Source organism: Pelodiscus sinensis, chromosome 2 (assembly GCF_049634645.1).
Source record: "Pelodiscus sinensis isolate JC-2024 chromosome 2, ASM4963464v1, whole genome shotgun sequence".
Classification (NCBI taxonomy): Eukaryota; Metazoa; Chordata; order Testudines; family Trionychidae; genus Pelodiscus; species Pelodiscus sinensis.
The window spans coordinates 20,978,406-20,995,819 of NC_134712.1; the positions used below are offsets into that span (position 1 = coordinate 20,978,406).

Here is a 17,414-nt window from a genome sequence, read left to right on the forward strand (position 1 = left end):
TGTTTATTTAACAAAACTCGGGGAAACTGGGAAAAGGAGGTGGGAGAGGGGAACAGAGAGGCTGGGAGAGGGGAGGGGGAAAACTGGGAGGAGGGAGCTGAAAGGGGGAAGCAAGGGAAAGGAGGGGGTGGGGAAACTGAAGGATCAGGGGTGGGGGTCTCACCGGGCCGACCGCCTCCCAGTACGGCGAGGGAGGGGGCCTCGGCGTCCCCGGGGGGATGGGGTGGAGGGTGCGGAGGTTGAGGTGGGGGGTGTGGACATTGAGGAAGAGGTTGTGGGGGTTGAGGAGGGAGAGGTGGGAAGGGGAGCAGGAGTGGGAGGAGGGACAGCAGTTGGGGGGACAGCTGGTGCAGGATCAGCACGGGGCACCATGCTCTGCAGCAGGAGCTGCAGGTTGGTGCTCAGCCCTCAGAGCTCAGACAGCAGCTCGTGGCGGACCTGCAGGTCTTCCCGCATCCACGACCGTAGTGTGCGGTGCACGGCTTGCAGGGCCCCAAGGTGCTGGTCCCAGTATTCCTGCTCCGTGCTGGCGGTCCGGAGCAGGCTGCGGGTGCGGTAGCATGTCCCGGGCGGGGTGGTGCGCCCTGCACAAGCAGCTGGTGCAGCTGTAGAGAAAGAAGAGAAGGGGTCAGTTCTCCCTGGGGACGCAGAGGATGATGCCCAGCCCCCTCCCCAACTCCGCAACGTGAGGGTGACCATGTCCTGCACCGTCACAGCCGCTGTGCTTGTACAGAGGCCATGGTCAGGATGTCTGGCTCTCCCCGGGACTGGGAGCTGCCCCAAGACCGCACCCATGTCCCTGTGCCATGTATAGTGTGGCCGGGGCGGCGGGGGGGAAGAGGAGATATCCCCTGCCTCCGTGTAGAGGGGACATGTGAAGGGAAATCATCCTGCTGGGTCCTGCCCCGGGGTCGGGAGCATGTCACGTCTCTTTGCACAAGCATGTGACTATTGGGCAATGGCCCCTGGGTGTCACGCAGCTGGAGCCACCTGCCCAAGGGTGGCATGGCACGTGCTCGCACGTGCACAGGTGTCTGCGTGATCCGTGGAAGACATGGCCCACGCGCGCGGTCTCTGGTCTCCCTCCCACCTCCCCCCCGAACTACTTAATTCAAACTACTTACCTGGTACGGTCTCCCTGGACGACGCTGCTGGCGGTGACCCTTCTGGTGTGCCCAGCTCAGGGCCCTCTGGTCCCGGCTCGATGTCCCCCGGGCTGGCACGGACCGCCCTGCCCCCCAAGACTTGGTGGAGGGCAGTGAAGTAGGGGCAGGTGGCAGCCCCTGCAGTGGCGCCGCCTCTTGTGGCCCTGGCGTACGCCTGGCGCAGCTTTTTAATTTTAATGCTCACCTGCTCCTGGGTGCGCCTGTGTCCCCTGGTGGCCATGGCGGCTGCTATGCGCCCATAGACGGCCGCATTCCTCCTCCTAGTGCGGAGATCATGGACGTTGGGGGCCTGCCCCCAAACCTCAATGAGGTCCATGACCTCCGCACTAGTCCAGGAGGCCGCGCGCCGTCTACAGCCCCTGGCTGGCCCCTGGGTGCTGGGGGACTGGGCAGGGGACGTGTCACTCGCACTGGCCGCCTGGCTCATGGTGGGGCCACTGGTTCGGGGCAGAGACTCCTGGCAGGGCTGGCTGACTCTAGTGCAGTCTGGCCAGAGTCTACCCCTTTAAGGGCCCGGGGCTGGGGGAGAGGAGAAGAGTTTTCCTGGTTGTGCCCAGAGAGGCCACCAGGGGGAACCTGGGAAGGGCTAGCCTCCCACTAGTTCGAACTAAAGGGCTACACAGCCCTTAGTTCGAACTAGCTAGTTCGAACTAGGCGTTAGTCCTCGTAAAATGAGGTTTACCTAGTTCGAACTAAGCGCTCCGTTAGTTCGAATTAAGTTCGAACTAACAGAGCGCTAGTGTAGCGCCTAGGAAAGTTAGTTCGAACTAACGTCCGTTAGTTCGAACTAACTTTGTAGTGTAGACATACCCTGATATTCACTCATTACTATTTTCAGTACAGGGTCCAAACTCACCTGTGATGCAAGCAAGCTCTGGATTCAATGGAATTACAGCTGATGAATTGGGGGGCTGGCAGTCTAATTTGTGTGCCTTAATTAGGGACCCTGAACTCAGGTGACCAAGACCGAGCAGAATTAAGCACACAGTGAATTGTTCTTTAGCACCCTGCCTTACAGGTTTCCATTAGTTCATCATAGGGTTTCAAAACCAGGGACACTTAGGGTACGTCTAGACTACATGGCTCCGTCGACGGAGCCATGTAGATTTGTTGTTTTGGAAAAGGGAAATGAAGCCGCGATTTAAATGATCGCGGCTTCATTTACATTTACATGGCTGCCGCGCTGAGCCGACAAACAGCTGATCAGCTGTTTGTCGGCTCAGCGCGGCAGCCATGCAAATGTAAATGAAGCCGCGATCATTTAAATCGCGGCTTCATTTCCCTTTGCCTACAACCATAATCTACATGCCTTTGCCGACAGAGGCATGTAGTCTAGACACAGCCTTATAGGATAAGCAATCTAACATAAAGTTCAGCCTTTTTCTGTCGTTAACTGAATTACTCAGTGTGAGTAGGAGTGGTAGGATTGGGACATTAGATAGAATATGACAAAGCTTTTAAGAGCAAAAAGTAGACATTTCAGACACAAAAGCTTATCTGATTGAATGATCAAAGTGGCAAACATGGGGTCATGTCAGTAAATCACTCAGCATAAATCAGAAAGATTCACTGATTTCTGAGTCTCAGCCCAAATTAAAAACGAAGTGCATGCAGATCCCTGATTTAAACTGTTGAGAATTTGAGAACTATGAATGACGACATAGTTTCCAGGATTAGTCACACCTCATGTTTTTCATAGCAAAAAGATAAGAATTAAGTATTTTTTAAATTTGACACAACACAATTCCTTTAAACATTTTCACAGTACTGATTACCAGATCATTTTTATGAAATGGGAAATGGAATATGGTTGGCTGCAGTATTTTGTGGTAAATGACAAATGGTCATAATACTTGCTAGCAAACCCCATCTCCTTGTGCATGTTCTCTTTTTCTAAGACCTTTGTCTCCACTTGTACCAAGATTCTGGTTTACTAGCTGTTAAAATGTCTCCCGGGAGAAGCAAAATCAAAAAAGAAAAACCATCAGTTTAGTTGTTTCCAAAACTACTTGTCTCCTGTACCTGTAGGCCAATCATACGGCAAGTCTCACATCCTTTTCAAACATAGATCTCATTTAATACAAAACTATAGTTCTAAAGCTAAAGTAGGCAAAGGGGTTTGGACAGAAACAAACTGGACCTTTCATTGATGTGAAAAACATGAAGGGTGCGTCTACACTGCATCCATAGCTCGAAATAAGCTATGCATCCACCACATCTACTGCAAATGGTAAAATTAATGAATATTGGGAGCCATGGCTCCCAGCCCCAATGGTGAGCTCCCTGCAGCCTCCAAACTCACCGTGGGGGCTGGGAGCCACGGGGAACTCACCACAGGTGCCAGGAGTTGCATGGAATTCACTGCGGCTCTGGGCAGCTGCGGGGAATTCACTGCAAGGGCTGGGAGCTCCTCCCAGTCCCTGCCACCCCCCAGGCCAAAACAGGAGACCCACAAATAGTGATTCTGCAAATCACCAGGGTCTTATCTACACACTGTTAGACTTGTTACATAGGAATATGGCCACAATATTGCTTTTCTATACTGTATTTCCATTTTCATATCTATTTAAGGGAAAGGATACAACCTCGGAGATTGTGATTTCTGGCTTCTCCAAAGTACACCTGTTCTTCCTGGCTGCCAACCAATAAAGCCCAGAAAGGAAAATAAGATTCAATAATCGGCAATTTCATTTTAGGGACAAGTACAATAATGGGTTAAACAAAGTCAATATTTCAGAAATGAATAGTCAACATTTATCAGATTTTTTTTTTTTTTTTGCATTCTGAATCCACTTGAATGAAAAATTCAACTGGAGAGAACCTGTAAACCTAGAACCTGGATATACTTTTTATAATTAATAAACATAGCACATGTATTTTAAAGCAATTATTAGAGCATGCTGAAAAATGAGGGGGGAAGGGTGAAATTGCAACAATGTGACTCTTTTTTTTTGGTAACATTTTTCCGCCTGCTCTGGTATTTATTACTTTATAGTGCCGACAAACATCAAAGTCAAGCACAGAGTAAAAACACTACACCACCAAAGAATCTGGCCTATTTTCCCTATATATTTACAGAGATTGACCAGAGCCTCCTTTAAAATGTTACACAGTTCTTGTAACTACAGATGCGATTTTTGCCTTACTTTGGTTAGGTCTACACTTAACTTTTGACAGTAAAGGAATATTGGTCAGGGTGATTTTTTTAAAAGATATTTCTCTATTGCAAAAAGCCCTAGCACAGACCCTAGCAAAGTGCTTTGGCTGCTATAGCGCATTAGAGCCCCACCCAGGTCGCAGTCATGAAAAATGTAAATCTGTGAAACGTAAAACTGACATCTGGTCTCTCCGTCCTCATGGAATCTGGTCTTTTGTGAGCTTTTACCCTATGCTATACACATTTCATGGAGGAGAACAGTGTTTCTCTAATCAGAGGTCTTGATCCAAAAGGCAGTTGCAGGGGGATCACTGGGTTACTGGGGGGAGGGGAATATTGGTATGGCCTCCCTTACTTCTGCACTGCCTTCAGAGCTGGGTGGCTGGAAAATGGTGGCTGTTGGCTGAGTGCCCAGCTCTGAAGGCAGCACCCTGCCAGCAGCAGTGTAGAAAGATGGCAAAATCAGTGTTCCCTCTAATTTTTTCCATCCATTAATTCTGTTATGTGCACCAATATAGAGGTGATGTGTGGTGAGGGTGGGGCCAAGGGCTTTGGAGTATGGGGGTGCGGCTTAGGGCTGAAGCAGAGGGTTGTGGTGTGCATATGGGAAGGCAGCTGCATGAGCTCCAGCTGGGCTTGAGGGACTCTGCAGTGGAGCCAGGACTGCGGAGTTTGGGGTGCAGGCTGCAGTGGGGAGAGAGGGTTGGGGGGCATACTCCTATGCAGCAGCTCTGAGGCTTGGGCTGGGAGAAAGGTGCCTGACCCCACCACAGCAGCTCTAGGGCAGGAGGAAGGGAGAGGGAGACAAGAAAGAAAGAAAGAAAGAAAGAAAGAAAGAAAGAAAGAAAGAAAGAAAGAAAGAAAGAAAGAAAGAAAGAAAGAAAGAAAGAAAGAAAGAAAGAAAGAAAGAAAGAAAGAAAGAAAGAAAGAAAGAAATGTCAATTGGTTTTGGCTGCCTCTCTAGTCTATTGGTCTGGCTCTCTGTCTGAATAATCTCTAGCTATAAATCCAGACCAGTTGCTTTATTCTTTACGACTCTTTTTGAATTGACACATCACCCTAATTCACAACATCTGTCGTACATGTAATAGAAATGCATTCTTCAAAGAAGAGGGGGGAAAGCTTTATGCAAGATAATTTGATGTGATGGTATTCTATGAGGATGTTTTTTAAAATAAGTTTTTGTTTCCTGTTTTAAAGAAAATGTTTTGATGACTTGCCATTTTTAAGACTGAGCTATAAGATAAATTGTTAATATGTTTTTTCAAATGAGTGTAGGATTTCCAAACCACAGATCTCTCCAAAAATAATAAAGTCTATGTAGCTGAACATAACAAAATATATAAAAGGTTAATCCTGAAAGTGCATAATCAGGCACAACTCCTTTGTGAGGTGCATTAAGTATTATTAACAATATCACTTGTCTGACAAACTGCATATTGCCTCTGTAGGCTACAACCACTAGACTAGAGTGTGATATGCTCAATCACTCAAACTTCCTCTCCTGCACACACTTTCAAGATACTAATATCTATCAATCACAATCTCAATGTCACCATAAGAATAGTAGCTAAGCTCCAACTAGCATCTGAATGCTGATAGCAATTTGCCATTTGTGTAGAGTAATTGTGTTTAGCCACCAGAGAACAAGGTATTAATCTCTCTCATGCAGGTATGATTGCACACTGATCAAGTCTGGCATTAGAACAGGGGTGGGGAACCTTTTTTAGGACGGGGGCCACTAACCCAAAGAAAAATCAGTTGGGGGCCATACACAAGTGAGAGGCAAAACCAAAAACCAAACCCTCACTGAAGTGGCCCCCAACTGAGGAGAAAGACACTCCCCACATTCCCCTTGCACGCCAGAGCCTGGGGGGCCAGCCTAGTAGATTTATTGTGCTCCAGACCTGTAGTGGTGGGGGAGGCTGGAGTACCAGCATGGGTTCCCCAATGCTGGAGGGGGGCCATGAGCCTCAGGGGCCGGAGCCAAGAAAGCCGGGGGCTACATCTGGCCCCTAGGTTTGAGGTTCCCCACCCCTGCATTAGAAAATCATACATACACACATGCGCGCACCAAACTATAGCTTTTGACAACAGAGATTTACTGCTGTTTCAATGTCTTAACCTATTCGTTCGATATTAGTATGCACAATATAGTTCCTCTTACCCAGACCCAGATCTATAACATCCTCTTTTCTCTTTTGAGGGTCATACATTATGTACACCGATGGACTAGATAAAACTTGTTGTGCACCAATCATTTGGAAGTATCACAGATACATGTATAACCATGGGCCATACAGGTGCTGCTTTGTTAGACAGATGCCATGAATATTAGTGTTGGAAACTATCAAATAAAGTTTTGGGGTTTTTTGACTCTAGGAAGGATTAAGACTTGAGATGCTTGGACACATTTATATGTGGAATTAATTGTTTACCACCTCTGTTTAACTCCTTGTAAGAAAAAAGGGTCACTCATAAGCAAGGCTGGTAAGGCTTGATTATTTCTTACTCACTTTTAATTTTAGGGAAACATTTATGTCATCCTTAAGCAGACTCGAACTGTATGATTCAACTGAGAAAAGTGGATGGCTAGAAAAATTAAATGACAATCTTTGAAACAGCTTGCCACCAATCCAACACAGTTACAGGGCTAGCTGCACTTCTGTTCCATACTGGTTTCTCTGAGCTATCCCCTCAGTTTTCGCCCTTGTGCCGTTAGCTTTCCTAAAGCAGAATTCCAAGCCTTGGGCTTTAACACCTGTGTGCCGGTTGCTCTCACCCAGCAGGTCTGACTGAGGTCAGACAGCTTCATTGCTTCTCTTTGGAAGTCTGAGCCCAGTGGCAAAGCAGCCTTCTTAAAACCAAAGTATTTTTTAGTAGGAACAAAACATTTATGCTATGTCTACACTACGAGCCTCTTCCGCAAGAGGAAATGCAAATGGAGTACTTATTTGCATATGTCGCACTCTCATTTGCATTTCCTCCTCGGATCCCATTTGCACAAGAGGTTTCTGCGCAATAAAGCATTGTGTAGATGGCTCCTTTTTGTGCAAAAAACCCCTTTTGTACAAGAGCTGTTCTTCCTCGATTTTTGTATCCATTAAAAATCAATACATTAATACAATAAACATCCTAATTGCCAGATCACATACACCATTCATGAGTTATTATAGAGCAGCCTTTCTGTCACAAAGCTATGACTTAGGCTTGATTGCAGAACTGATATGGGAGGTTTTCTCTTGGCAATGCATGCAGTCTGGATGCAGTATTCCTTATTGGGGATTTGGCATCTGGATATCATGTTGATGACTGGAAGCTTCGACTCATCCTCCATAGGGCACCAGTGAGATGGGTGTGAGAGCAGAGGGTGGGAAGGAAAACAAAAAAAGACCTTCGTCTGCTGCACTCACTGTTTAGTAATTTTCGTTTGCCACATTACAAAGCACTCCCAAGACAACACATCAATTAAATGGACATTTCCTTTTTGCCTGGGTTTTTGGTTTGTGTGTGTTCCATATTCAGCAATGTCTCAGCTCCCCTGCCCATACCTCCTGAATTCTTTTAGTAGAGCTATTACAAAGATTGTTAAAAATTAAAGAGTAGAAATCCCATATTGCTGGTGGACCACTTTTCAGGCAATTAGCTATTTGTCAAAGCTCAGCCGGTGAATTTTGTGTGACAACTGTGCTCCAAACAGTGTTCCCAAATGACTCTGTTCCCAGGAAGCATGTACTGTTGATTGCAAAGCACTGCTGGCCCAGAAAACAAGAATTTAATTTTGTAAAATATTTCAAAGTTTTGAGCCTCGTTTTTGTTCCTAGGTGTAGCAAATGACACAAATGACAGCTTTCAAAATTTTTCATAAAAAAAAACCAGAAAGAAACAAGAAGTGAAAATAACTTAAAATTCTAACAGGTACTGTCTTATCACAACCTGCTCTCCTGTGGAGTGGAAGGCTCAGGACAGAGGGAAGGGGTGGGTGGTGCAAGAGGCAGGGAAGGGACTAGAAGCATGGGGGAAGAGTGTGTGGGGGGTCCCAGGGCTGGGTTAACTTACTTGGCTGGGACCCAGCTGCGGCAGCAGGGCCACCATCGCTGGAGAAGGGGCTGGGCCTGGATTGGGACTGTCGCTACTGGACTAGGGCCATGCTAGGATCGCTGTGGCTGATTCCACCTTCCCTCCTATCCCCACCATGACAGGAGTGGGGCTGGGGCCAGGCTACCGTGGACAGATGGAGCCACCGCCATCCCATCCTGTGGTAGACCACAGGGTCTGCCCCAGTATTGGGGCTGGGATGCCACAGCCGTACAAAGGCTGATTTTCACCCTCTCCCCTCACCATGGAAGGAGTGGGGCTGAGGCCAGGCCACTATAGCCAAATAGGGGCTGCTGCCAGCATCTCCCCGTAGCCTGGCTGGGAGCGTTTGCACCTCCCCTACAGAATGCCCCCTGCTGGCCCCTTTAACTTGCCTGGAATAGCTACCAGCCCAGTGGTGTCAGCACTCACCTGGGACATGGGAGACCTAGATTCAAGTCTCTGCACTGAAGCAGGCAGAGAAAGGACTTGAACTTGGGCCTCCCCCATGTACTATCTGCCCTAACTCCTGGGCCACCAAGTATTCTTAGTGTCTCTCTCAATTGCAATGCCATCCTGGAAACTCACAGTAAAAGCTTTGTCAAAAGCAGTATTTCTATGAAAGTTACAGTTTAGACAAAACTGCATTTTCTGACAAATATCTCATAAGATACCTGCCCACTCTGCTTGGAAAGCCTGGAGCACACATTTCCTACTGCAGATTAATAATTGTATCATCAGTTATTGCTTCATCACAAGAGAGAATGATACAATCATATTACTATATGTATATTAAAGTACGGTGCAAATTGCTCATACTTGTGCCAGATGATAAACAGAATACTAATATAATGTGAAGAGTGTCATACTTGTGTATGTCCCGATCACGCAATGCATTTAAGCACATGCTTAAATTTGAGCAAAGATAGCCTGAATTACTTCAGTGCAGCTAGTCACCTGCTTAAAGTTAAGCATGTACATCAGTGCATTGCTAGAATGGGATTTAACTGCTTGAGGTCCATTCTTAATCATTGCTTTTCTTTTCTAGCTTGGCTGAATTAAGGAACAATAAACATTTTCCCATGTGACTGATTTTTTTTAAACTAGTTGCAATTTTTTTCAGTGCCAGCTGTCTACACTGGCCACTTTGAATTTGCGCAAGAACACTCACAATCTAATGTAAGATTGTTAGTGTTCTTCCGCAAATACAATGACTCTCCCCTTTGGGAAAAAGCCCTCATGCGCAAATGCTTTTGCGCAAGGCCAGTGTAGACAGCTGAGAACCGTTTTGCGCAAAAAAGCCCCAATGGCAAAAATGGTGATTGGGGCTTTCTTGTGCAAAACCGCGTCTAGATTAGCACGGACACTTTTCCGTAAAAAGTGTTTTTGCGCAAAAGCATCTGTGCCAATCTAGATGCTCTTTTCTACAAATGCTTTTAACGGAAAAACTTTTCCGTTAAAAGCATTTGCGGAAAATCATGCCAGTCTGGACGTACCCTATGGGTTTGTACATGATGATTTAAGGAAACTTTTTCCTTTCTGATTTCTATGACTGTATGCCTATCTGCTTGTGCAATTACCTATCAACCTTTTGGAGGTGCCTGTAGAAAAGGTCTCTCTGATGGTTTGATCTTGCAGAATTTAACAATGTAATGGTAAATTATTCCATTCCCACAGGGAAACTGGCCTGGGACTAGCTATAATCCATTCTGTATAAGCAAGAAATGTCAGAGTGGGATTTGTCTGGAAATGTCAAACATCCGAGAGGACGTGTTCACTTCTACAATAGAGAAAGCTTTTCATTTATAAATATAAACCATTTTATTTGAATTCCAACCTACAGAAATCTGATGATAGGTCCCAATCCTGCAGCCTTTTCCCAGCTAAAACGCCCACTAACGGTACAGAGAGTTTTGCTTGACCAAGGACTGCAGGGTTAGGCCTGACATTTCAAATGTTTAATCTTACAACATCTGACTTTATATCAAACATTTCCCCATTCCTGGCTCTTGTGTGTGCCTTTTATATTATGCTATAAATGCTGTCACCAGCTTCATCATGCCATACCACATACAGGTCAATTGGAAAAAATTACCATTATACATGACATCATGCTAAGTAAGGAGCAGGAGCCAAGAGCATTCTTAGCGAGCAGTCTGACTATTCACTTAGTGCTTGTCTACACAAAACTATTAAGTTAACCTAGCTACAGGGCTCAGGGGTGTGAAAAATCCACACTCTTGAGAGATGGAATTAAGCTGAGCTAACCCCATAAGTAGCCAGCACTAAGTCAAAAAAATAATTCCTTCCTTGACCTAGCTACTGCTTCTTGGGGTAATGGACTACAGTGCTGACAGGAAAACCCCTGCTATCCACGCAGGTAGGGTCCTGGCAGCTGTGCCACTGTAGAGTGTCAAGTGAAGACATGCACATATTTGTACATTTTTAAATCAGGTGACTGCTGCTGCTGCTGTAGCAACCATGCATGGTGTAAAGGCCCCCACATAGCAACCATTAACCTCAAGCAAAATAAAGAGGTCAGGCAGGAATTAAACAACTGACAATATCATCAGCTTCTAGGGACACGCAAAACCTTCGAGTGCCTATGAGGAAACATAACAGACCACTCTGCCGCAGATTCTTCTCCTTTCTGATGTCATTACAGCAGCAGATTCAAAGCCGAATTAAGTCACCCATGCTAGGCTCACATTATGTAATACATTGCCTGACAGCTGCAGTTTGTGAAAGTTACCATGCACAGGGGGTCAGCGCAAGATCTATTCAGCACTTATGATCTACTTAAGCCCTCAAAATAGGGCACAAGAGAAGTGGTAAGAAGATCTGGCACTATCCCCTGCTCAAGAGAAACTTTCTCTCAGCTTGCTGTTCAGACCAGGCTAGTTTTCCATATATGCCTGTTACCCCACTATGATCCCTCCAAATAAACATCAGCCTTGAAAACCTTCCTGAGGACACAGGATTCTTCTTGTTCTGGGCAAATAACAGTGGCCCATTCTCACAATGACACATCCATGGGAAACCTCCTTACGCCAGACTGCTCCTTCCAGAGCCCTTAGCAAGAGTCATAGAATCAGAGAAATGTAGGGCTTGGGAGAGTCCTCAAGAAGTCATCATATCCAGCCTTCCTGCTCTGCGGCAAGGCCCAGTAAATCTAGACCAACCCTGACCGGTGTTTGCTCAATTTGTTTTTAAAAGCTCCCAATGATGGGGACTCCATGACCTCCCTTGGAAGCCTGTTCCAGAGCTTAACTACTATTAAAGTTAGAAAGTTTTCCCTATTATCTAACCAGAATCTCCTATTACTTCTTGCCTTTCAGTTTCTCAGTGGGCTGGGAAAATGCCTTCTTTCTTCAGCTGTGGAGATTTGTGAGAGCTACTTCAGTCCACACGGATGCTCACAATGGCACTCAATGGGTCCAGCTGCTGCCCTGTAAGGCAGAAAGGAATAGCCCTCTCAACTTCCTAAGTACATATGCTGAACTGGAAAGATTATAAAATATGTCCCATACTGATAACTCACTACTGTCCCCATTTAGCCTCATGAACTTACTTATGTACTTACTCTTTGGCAGTTAAATGTCTCAAGAGTCAAGAATCACTTACGTTTGCAGTGTTGTTATAGCTGTGCTAGTCCCAAGATGCTAGAGACCAACTGGGTGAGGTCCTAAAGGAGAGTTCTGTGTCATCTGGAAAGCTTGTCTTTCAACCAGCAGAGATTGATCCAATAAAACATAATTACCTCACCCACCATATCTTTTTACTAATCATTTATGCTTAGTGTCAAGAACTACTTTGCTATGGTACTTGACTTTACTCTGCCATTTGTAGTTTCTTATATAGAAGAGGAAATACTGCAAATACCATAATAATGTCAAGTACCACAATATGGTGGATGTTGCTATTTTAATGGTCACAGTACATACAAATAGTGCTGATCAAAAAACTTGTTTTGATTGAAAAATTCTGTTTGGTAAAAACAAGCAAAGAAAAAAAATTACAGAAAAATATCCATATTGATGAAAATTTCACTGGGAAGGTTACTAAGGTCCAAGATGGACTTTTTAGCAAGAGAAAGAGAAGACGACCCTGAAACAGCCTGTAGTTTGGTGTTTAGGACACTCACCGGAAATATAAAAGACGGGTCCATAACTCTCAGGAGTCAGGGTCTCACTCTCATTGGAGCTGCTTCATTTTGTATAAATAATAAAATATTTGTTGGATGAGTGAGCACACAAGCACAACTGACTGTATAGCCTGATGGTTAGAGCATTCATCTAGGTGGTGCGAGACCAAGGCTCATGTCCCTTTTATGAGTCCTGCAGATGAGTATCCTTTTATTCTGGGGATAGCCTCTTTCTTTCCTCCTTCCTTTCTTTTAGGTGAAAAATCTTCCACACACCAACAAAACAAATATTGACACCTCAATTTTTTTTTTCACAAAACACAATAAATGGTTTTGGCCAGACCTAAAATTATAAAATCAGTAGGACAGGTTCTGTCCCCAGTGGTGTGGAGAAACTCAAACAACTTTACTGGAGTTACTTCTGATCTGTTATAGGCAAAAGTAAGAACAGAATGTGACCCAATCAGAATTTGGTTTAACAGTATATTTATATGAACATAGAATGACCTGGATCACCAGTCAAAACTACTGTTCATTTTTGCTGCAATATAGACCTCTTTGCAAAGGATCAGCAAGAAGCTTAAGAACCACTGAGGTCCTAATTTGAGTGCTTAAGTTACATCTTGGTCTTTTGTAGGACTTCAGCACAGGCACAAACTTCACCCAGTTTTCCCAAAAGACACAATGAGTAACTTTTGTTTCAAAGCAGCAGTAATAATCCCCAGTTCTGTTGATCAGTGTGTGGGACAGTTTTACACAGCAGACTGATGACACTCCTGGAACTGCACAAATGATCTGATCAGAATATGTCTGGACACATCATCCTGCCCACACATCATCCTGCCTTGGACACAGCCTTATGCCCTGTGTCAATATGCCTGCTTCTTGTCAATGAATGGATACTGGCTCAGAATTGCTCTTTGGGTCATAGACTATGTCTCACATGTTCTAAGAGTGCCTAGATTTAGATCATTGTACTACCCCTATTTAAATAATAATAACCCCAATCAAATGGTTCAATAGAATCAATACAGAAACATCAAATTCATGTTCAGATGTTTCAGGGAGAAGTGCAGCTGATTCCTAACTAGTTTGGAGAAAGCTGCTTACTTGATGATTGCTCCCGTTTCTTCACATATTCAACTGCCTGTGTTCTCTGAAGAACGGCTAATAGGCATATAGGGGCTGAATAGCTGGGTTAGGCAGCTTGCAAGATGTGTTACACACAAAAAAACAGAATCGAGTTTAACAACAGCTTCCTGCTGCTGCCAGACCTAACAAACTTTCTCCAACTTGTAGAATTAGAGGAAACTTTATGGCTGTAAGGCAATAGGAGGCTGGGCCATATCAACTCCAAAACTGAGTAATAGCAACAGCAAAGTGAGGTGTATCTTGTGCAAATGAGATGTCTGTGCTGTGGGCCAGATCCTTAATGTAAACCAGCACAGCTCCACTGTGACTCAGTACTATTTGTGAGGTAAAGTGAGCCTTCTTTGCAGAGAAGGCCTTTAACCACAAAGTTTGGATCCAAATCCAGTCTTGTCATTCTCCCAAAATTCAGAAACTGGGGTTATAATTTGGTGGTCCAATCTCAGTAGAACAAAACTGAACACAGCAGGAAATCGTTGGCAACCATACCAACACTACACCAGCACTCAAACATACGCACACCCTGTCCATTCAGAATATCTGCCACAAAAAACAGAAGAGACTATTGTTTTAAATTATAGCTAAGTCTTTTGGTTCACATCTCTTCAGTCTTTTGCAATCAAAATGGTGTTTTCTAAAGGGTGGCTTTGCGCTGTATGACTACGAAGAGACATAAATATAATCACTTATCAAAACAATGGAACAGAGTCGCTATAGTAAGAGGTAATACTATAGGTTTAATGATAAACTCTTCACTGTTTTGTTAGCCTACTTTAGGACACCAAAAGAATGTTTAATACAGTTAATAGATTCTGCTTCTTTATAGCTAGCATAGCTACAATTGGCAGAATGCTCCCATGGAGAGCCAGAGAGAGACAGACATTATATGCTCAATAGCAAATTCTTCCCTTCCTTTAATTTATAAGCTTCATGTGCACAGCAGTTTGAAAGTGTTACATTGGCACCAGTGGAGAGACTGTATCTCAGAGATGAACTGTAGCTTCAGTAGGGACAAAAGGGGGGGAACTGAGGGATGATCAGCATGCTTTGAATCTTCATACCCCTACTGACTCATCAGAGACCAGTGTTGGAGCTACTGCCTGCCAAAGTTGCAGGGGTAAGAGGGTGCGGCTTCCAGAGAGAAGAAGCACGTGGAATTATCTGAGGTAAAAGTATCCCAGAATGACAGTGTAGGTAAAATTCTTGGACCCCCACAAAGACTGACTTGATTATATTTTTAGGGCTTTGGGGGAATAAAGTCTACTTAGCATGTGTCCCTGCCAGGATTGATGAGGCAGGAAAAAGTCCGTGCTTGGATGTCTGGGGCCCCTTCACCACAACCCCTTCTCCCTCCAAAAACATTATACTGAGCTAATGGAGCTGTAACTTTGTTTTGATTTCCTAAGCAGTCTTGAGTTACCTAATACCTGGCAGGCTTCCCTCAATGGCTGCTGCTTAGATCTTTCCAGTAAAGTCATTCTCAAACCATTTGCATTAAGTACCAAGTACTGACTGATCATAAAGTTCCCCATGAAATTCTTTGATTAGTAAAATCAAAGGCCTTGATGTCAGTCCTGCTGGGTTTTTTTTGCCATTTTTATTTTTTTTAGTCACAGTGATAACCCTCATTGGCCTAAGACAAAGATACACATTTTCGTCAGTCTTGTAAAGGTCAATTCCTCTGCTATTGCCAAATGATCTTTCCTATCATTCTTATTAATCAGTGCTTGTACTATAGCAATTCCTGGAGATTAGGGCATCGTTGTGCGAGATGCTGTATACACAGAGAAATGCAGTCTCTTCTCCCCCAGAATTTACAGTCTCCTTGCATTCTCTGTCCTACATGGCTGACAAGCAACATCTCCTATGGCCACGCTACAAACCCACAGTTATGCACTAAAAAGGGACTATTTGCATCATTTAAAACTGGATTTGATAAAGTACTAGACAATATACTGTAGTGAATAATGCTGATTCAGAACAGGGTTTATACAAAAAAGTGACACAAATAACCAGGATAGACTCACAACTCATGATTTGGCTCAATCTCTCCCTGGTACTAGGCTAGCCTTGTACTGAGCAAGATGAGGTGTGTAAAGCACAGAGCCAACCCTGCCCACGTTAGTCCACCCTTCTGCCAAAGTACCTAATAGATCTCTTCCAGCTCTTACAGCTGTGACTTCTCTAATTATATTTCAGCTTTTAATTTCTAGGACTGATTTCATGGCTAAAACACAACCCCTCGGTTTGCTCTCTGGCATGCATGGTGAATGCAAATAATCCACACTTAAGATGCCGTCACATACTCTTTGTTGAGTATCCAAAGCAGCTGCAGTGACCAGCGTGAAGACTGAGGGAGAGAAGGTAGAATTGAAACATTTGCTTTGGCTCAGTTTTACACTGAACCGTATCAGCCAGAGCTGTTGTAGTGCCTTGTGGGAGCTGTAGTTAGGTGGCTGTGAGAGAGTTTACACAGCCAACCTGGGGAAGGGTAAGAGCAGTTCAAGGCCTGGGAGGCACAGCTCCTTAGGCACTGCTGAGCATGCTCTTGAGGAGATCATTGGTATATCGCAGGGGTCTCCAAACTACGGCCCACGGGCCGGATGCGGCCCGCGAGGCCCTCTCATCCGGCCCGTGGAGACTGTGACAGGGAAGAAACTCCCCGCACTAACAGCCCCTCCCCTGGAGAAGCGCCGAGCGGCGCAGCGCCGCAGAGCTGGGGCGGGGAAGAAACTCCCCACACTGACAGCCCCTCCCCCGGAGAAGCGCCGAGCGGCGCAGCGCAGCGGAGCCCAGGGGAAAGCCCACGGAGAGGGGAGCGAGGGCGCACAGCCGCAGGCGCGGCAGGCGAGGAAGGCGGCAGGACCCAGGAGGAGAAGGGGCAGGGACGCCAGGGTGAGCGGCACGCCCCGTGCGTGCCGGCTCAAAAGGGGGAGGGGCCGGAAGGACAGGGGCGGCCGGCACTCACTTTCTTTTGGGCAGGCAGCCAGGAGAGGGAAGCCGGAGGAGCCAGCGGGACGGAGGAGGGACTCTGGACCCGCGCAGCCCTTGCCCTGGGCAGCGAGACTCCCCGGCCGGGGTTGCGGGGGATCGGAGCCGCCAACGGACGGCCACACGCCCTGCGGACCGACGGCCGAGCCCGGGCTCTGCGCGTCCCTCACAGCAAGAGGGGTTGGGACTTGGCGTGGACAATTGCTCCCTATTGGCCAGTGCGTTCTTATCCTATTGGCTAGCTCTCTCATGAGGTCACTAGTGGGCTGGGTTCTATTTTGGCATCCAGGAAACAATTTCACCATTCACACTAATACAGGTGTTCATGTGTAGTGTATCAATGTGTTATTAAATAATAACTGAATAAAATAATATTAAATAAATAATTAAAAACAACATCCATGTTTTGATTGTTTTTTATTTGGACCTCAAGTGTGTAGTCGGCCCCCGAACTGCTGTTTGATAGTTAATGCGGCCCTCGGGCAGAAAAGTTTGGAGACCCCTGGTATATCGGGAGCTCCAGTCTCCTGGGGGGGGAGGGGTGAGGAGAGAAGAAAGGCCATTCCCTAGAGAAGCAGCTGTGAGTCTCCTACTCAGGCACACCCTAAGAAGCAGGGAGAACCATAACCAAGGACACAAGAGGGCTGCAGTCATTGCTGTAGGCAGTGGGGATTCTGAAGTAGAGATTTAAATTCATCTAGGACCACACTCCATTCCTATGTAGAATAAT

At 45.7% G+C, this 17,414-nt stretch overlaps 1 protein-coding gene and 1 long non-coding RNA gene across 4 annotated transcripts in view; both read right to left on the bottom strand.

Moving 5' to 3' along the window:
- Positions 1-17,179, bottom strand: part of LOC112543774 (uncharacterized) — a 181,503-nt gene extending 164,324 nt beyond the window's left edge. Inside the window, exons 1-2 of one of the 3 annotated variants that reach the window (XR_012901238.1) lie at positions 16,662-17,179; positions 11,732-11,849 (exon numbers count right to left, since the gene is read on the bottom strand). This is a non-coding gene — a long non-coding RNA (uncharacterized LOC112543774). The remainder of the gene's footprint in view (positions 1-11,731; positions 11,850-16,661) is intronic. The other 2 variants (XR_012901236.1, XR_012901237.1) reach the window with 2 other exon arrangements.
- On the bottom strand, positions 8-1,641 carry LOC142826696 (uncharacterized). The gene is made up of 2 exons (XM_075919790.1): positions 1,125-1,641; positions 8-605 (listed from the first exon to the last, which is right to left on the bottom strand). The coding sequence occupies exons 1-2, from the start codon at positions 1,591-1,593 to the stop codon at positions 409-411; spliced, it is 666 nt and encodes a 221-aa protein (XP_075775905.1). The 5' UTR covers positions 1,594-1,641; the 3' UTR covers positions 8-408.
- Positions 17,180-17,414: the final 235 nt, after the last annotated feature.

What these genes read in the sequence shown, in the direction of transcription:
- LOC142826696 (XM_075919790.1), bottom strand. Translation starts at nt 1,593, where the DNA reads ATGAGCCAGGCGGCCAGTGCGAGTGACACGTCCCCTGCCCAGTCCCCC. An exon ending in GTCCAGGGAGACCGTACCAG is followed by an intron (nt 606 to 1,124) that starts GTAAGTAGTTTG and finishes CTTTCTCTACAG; the next exon opens with CTGCACCAGCTGCTTGTGCA.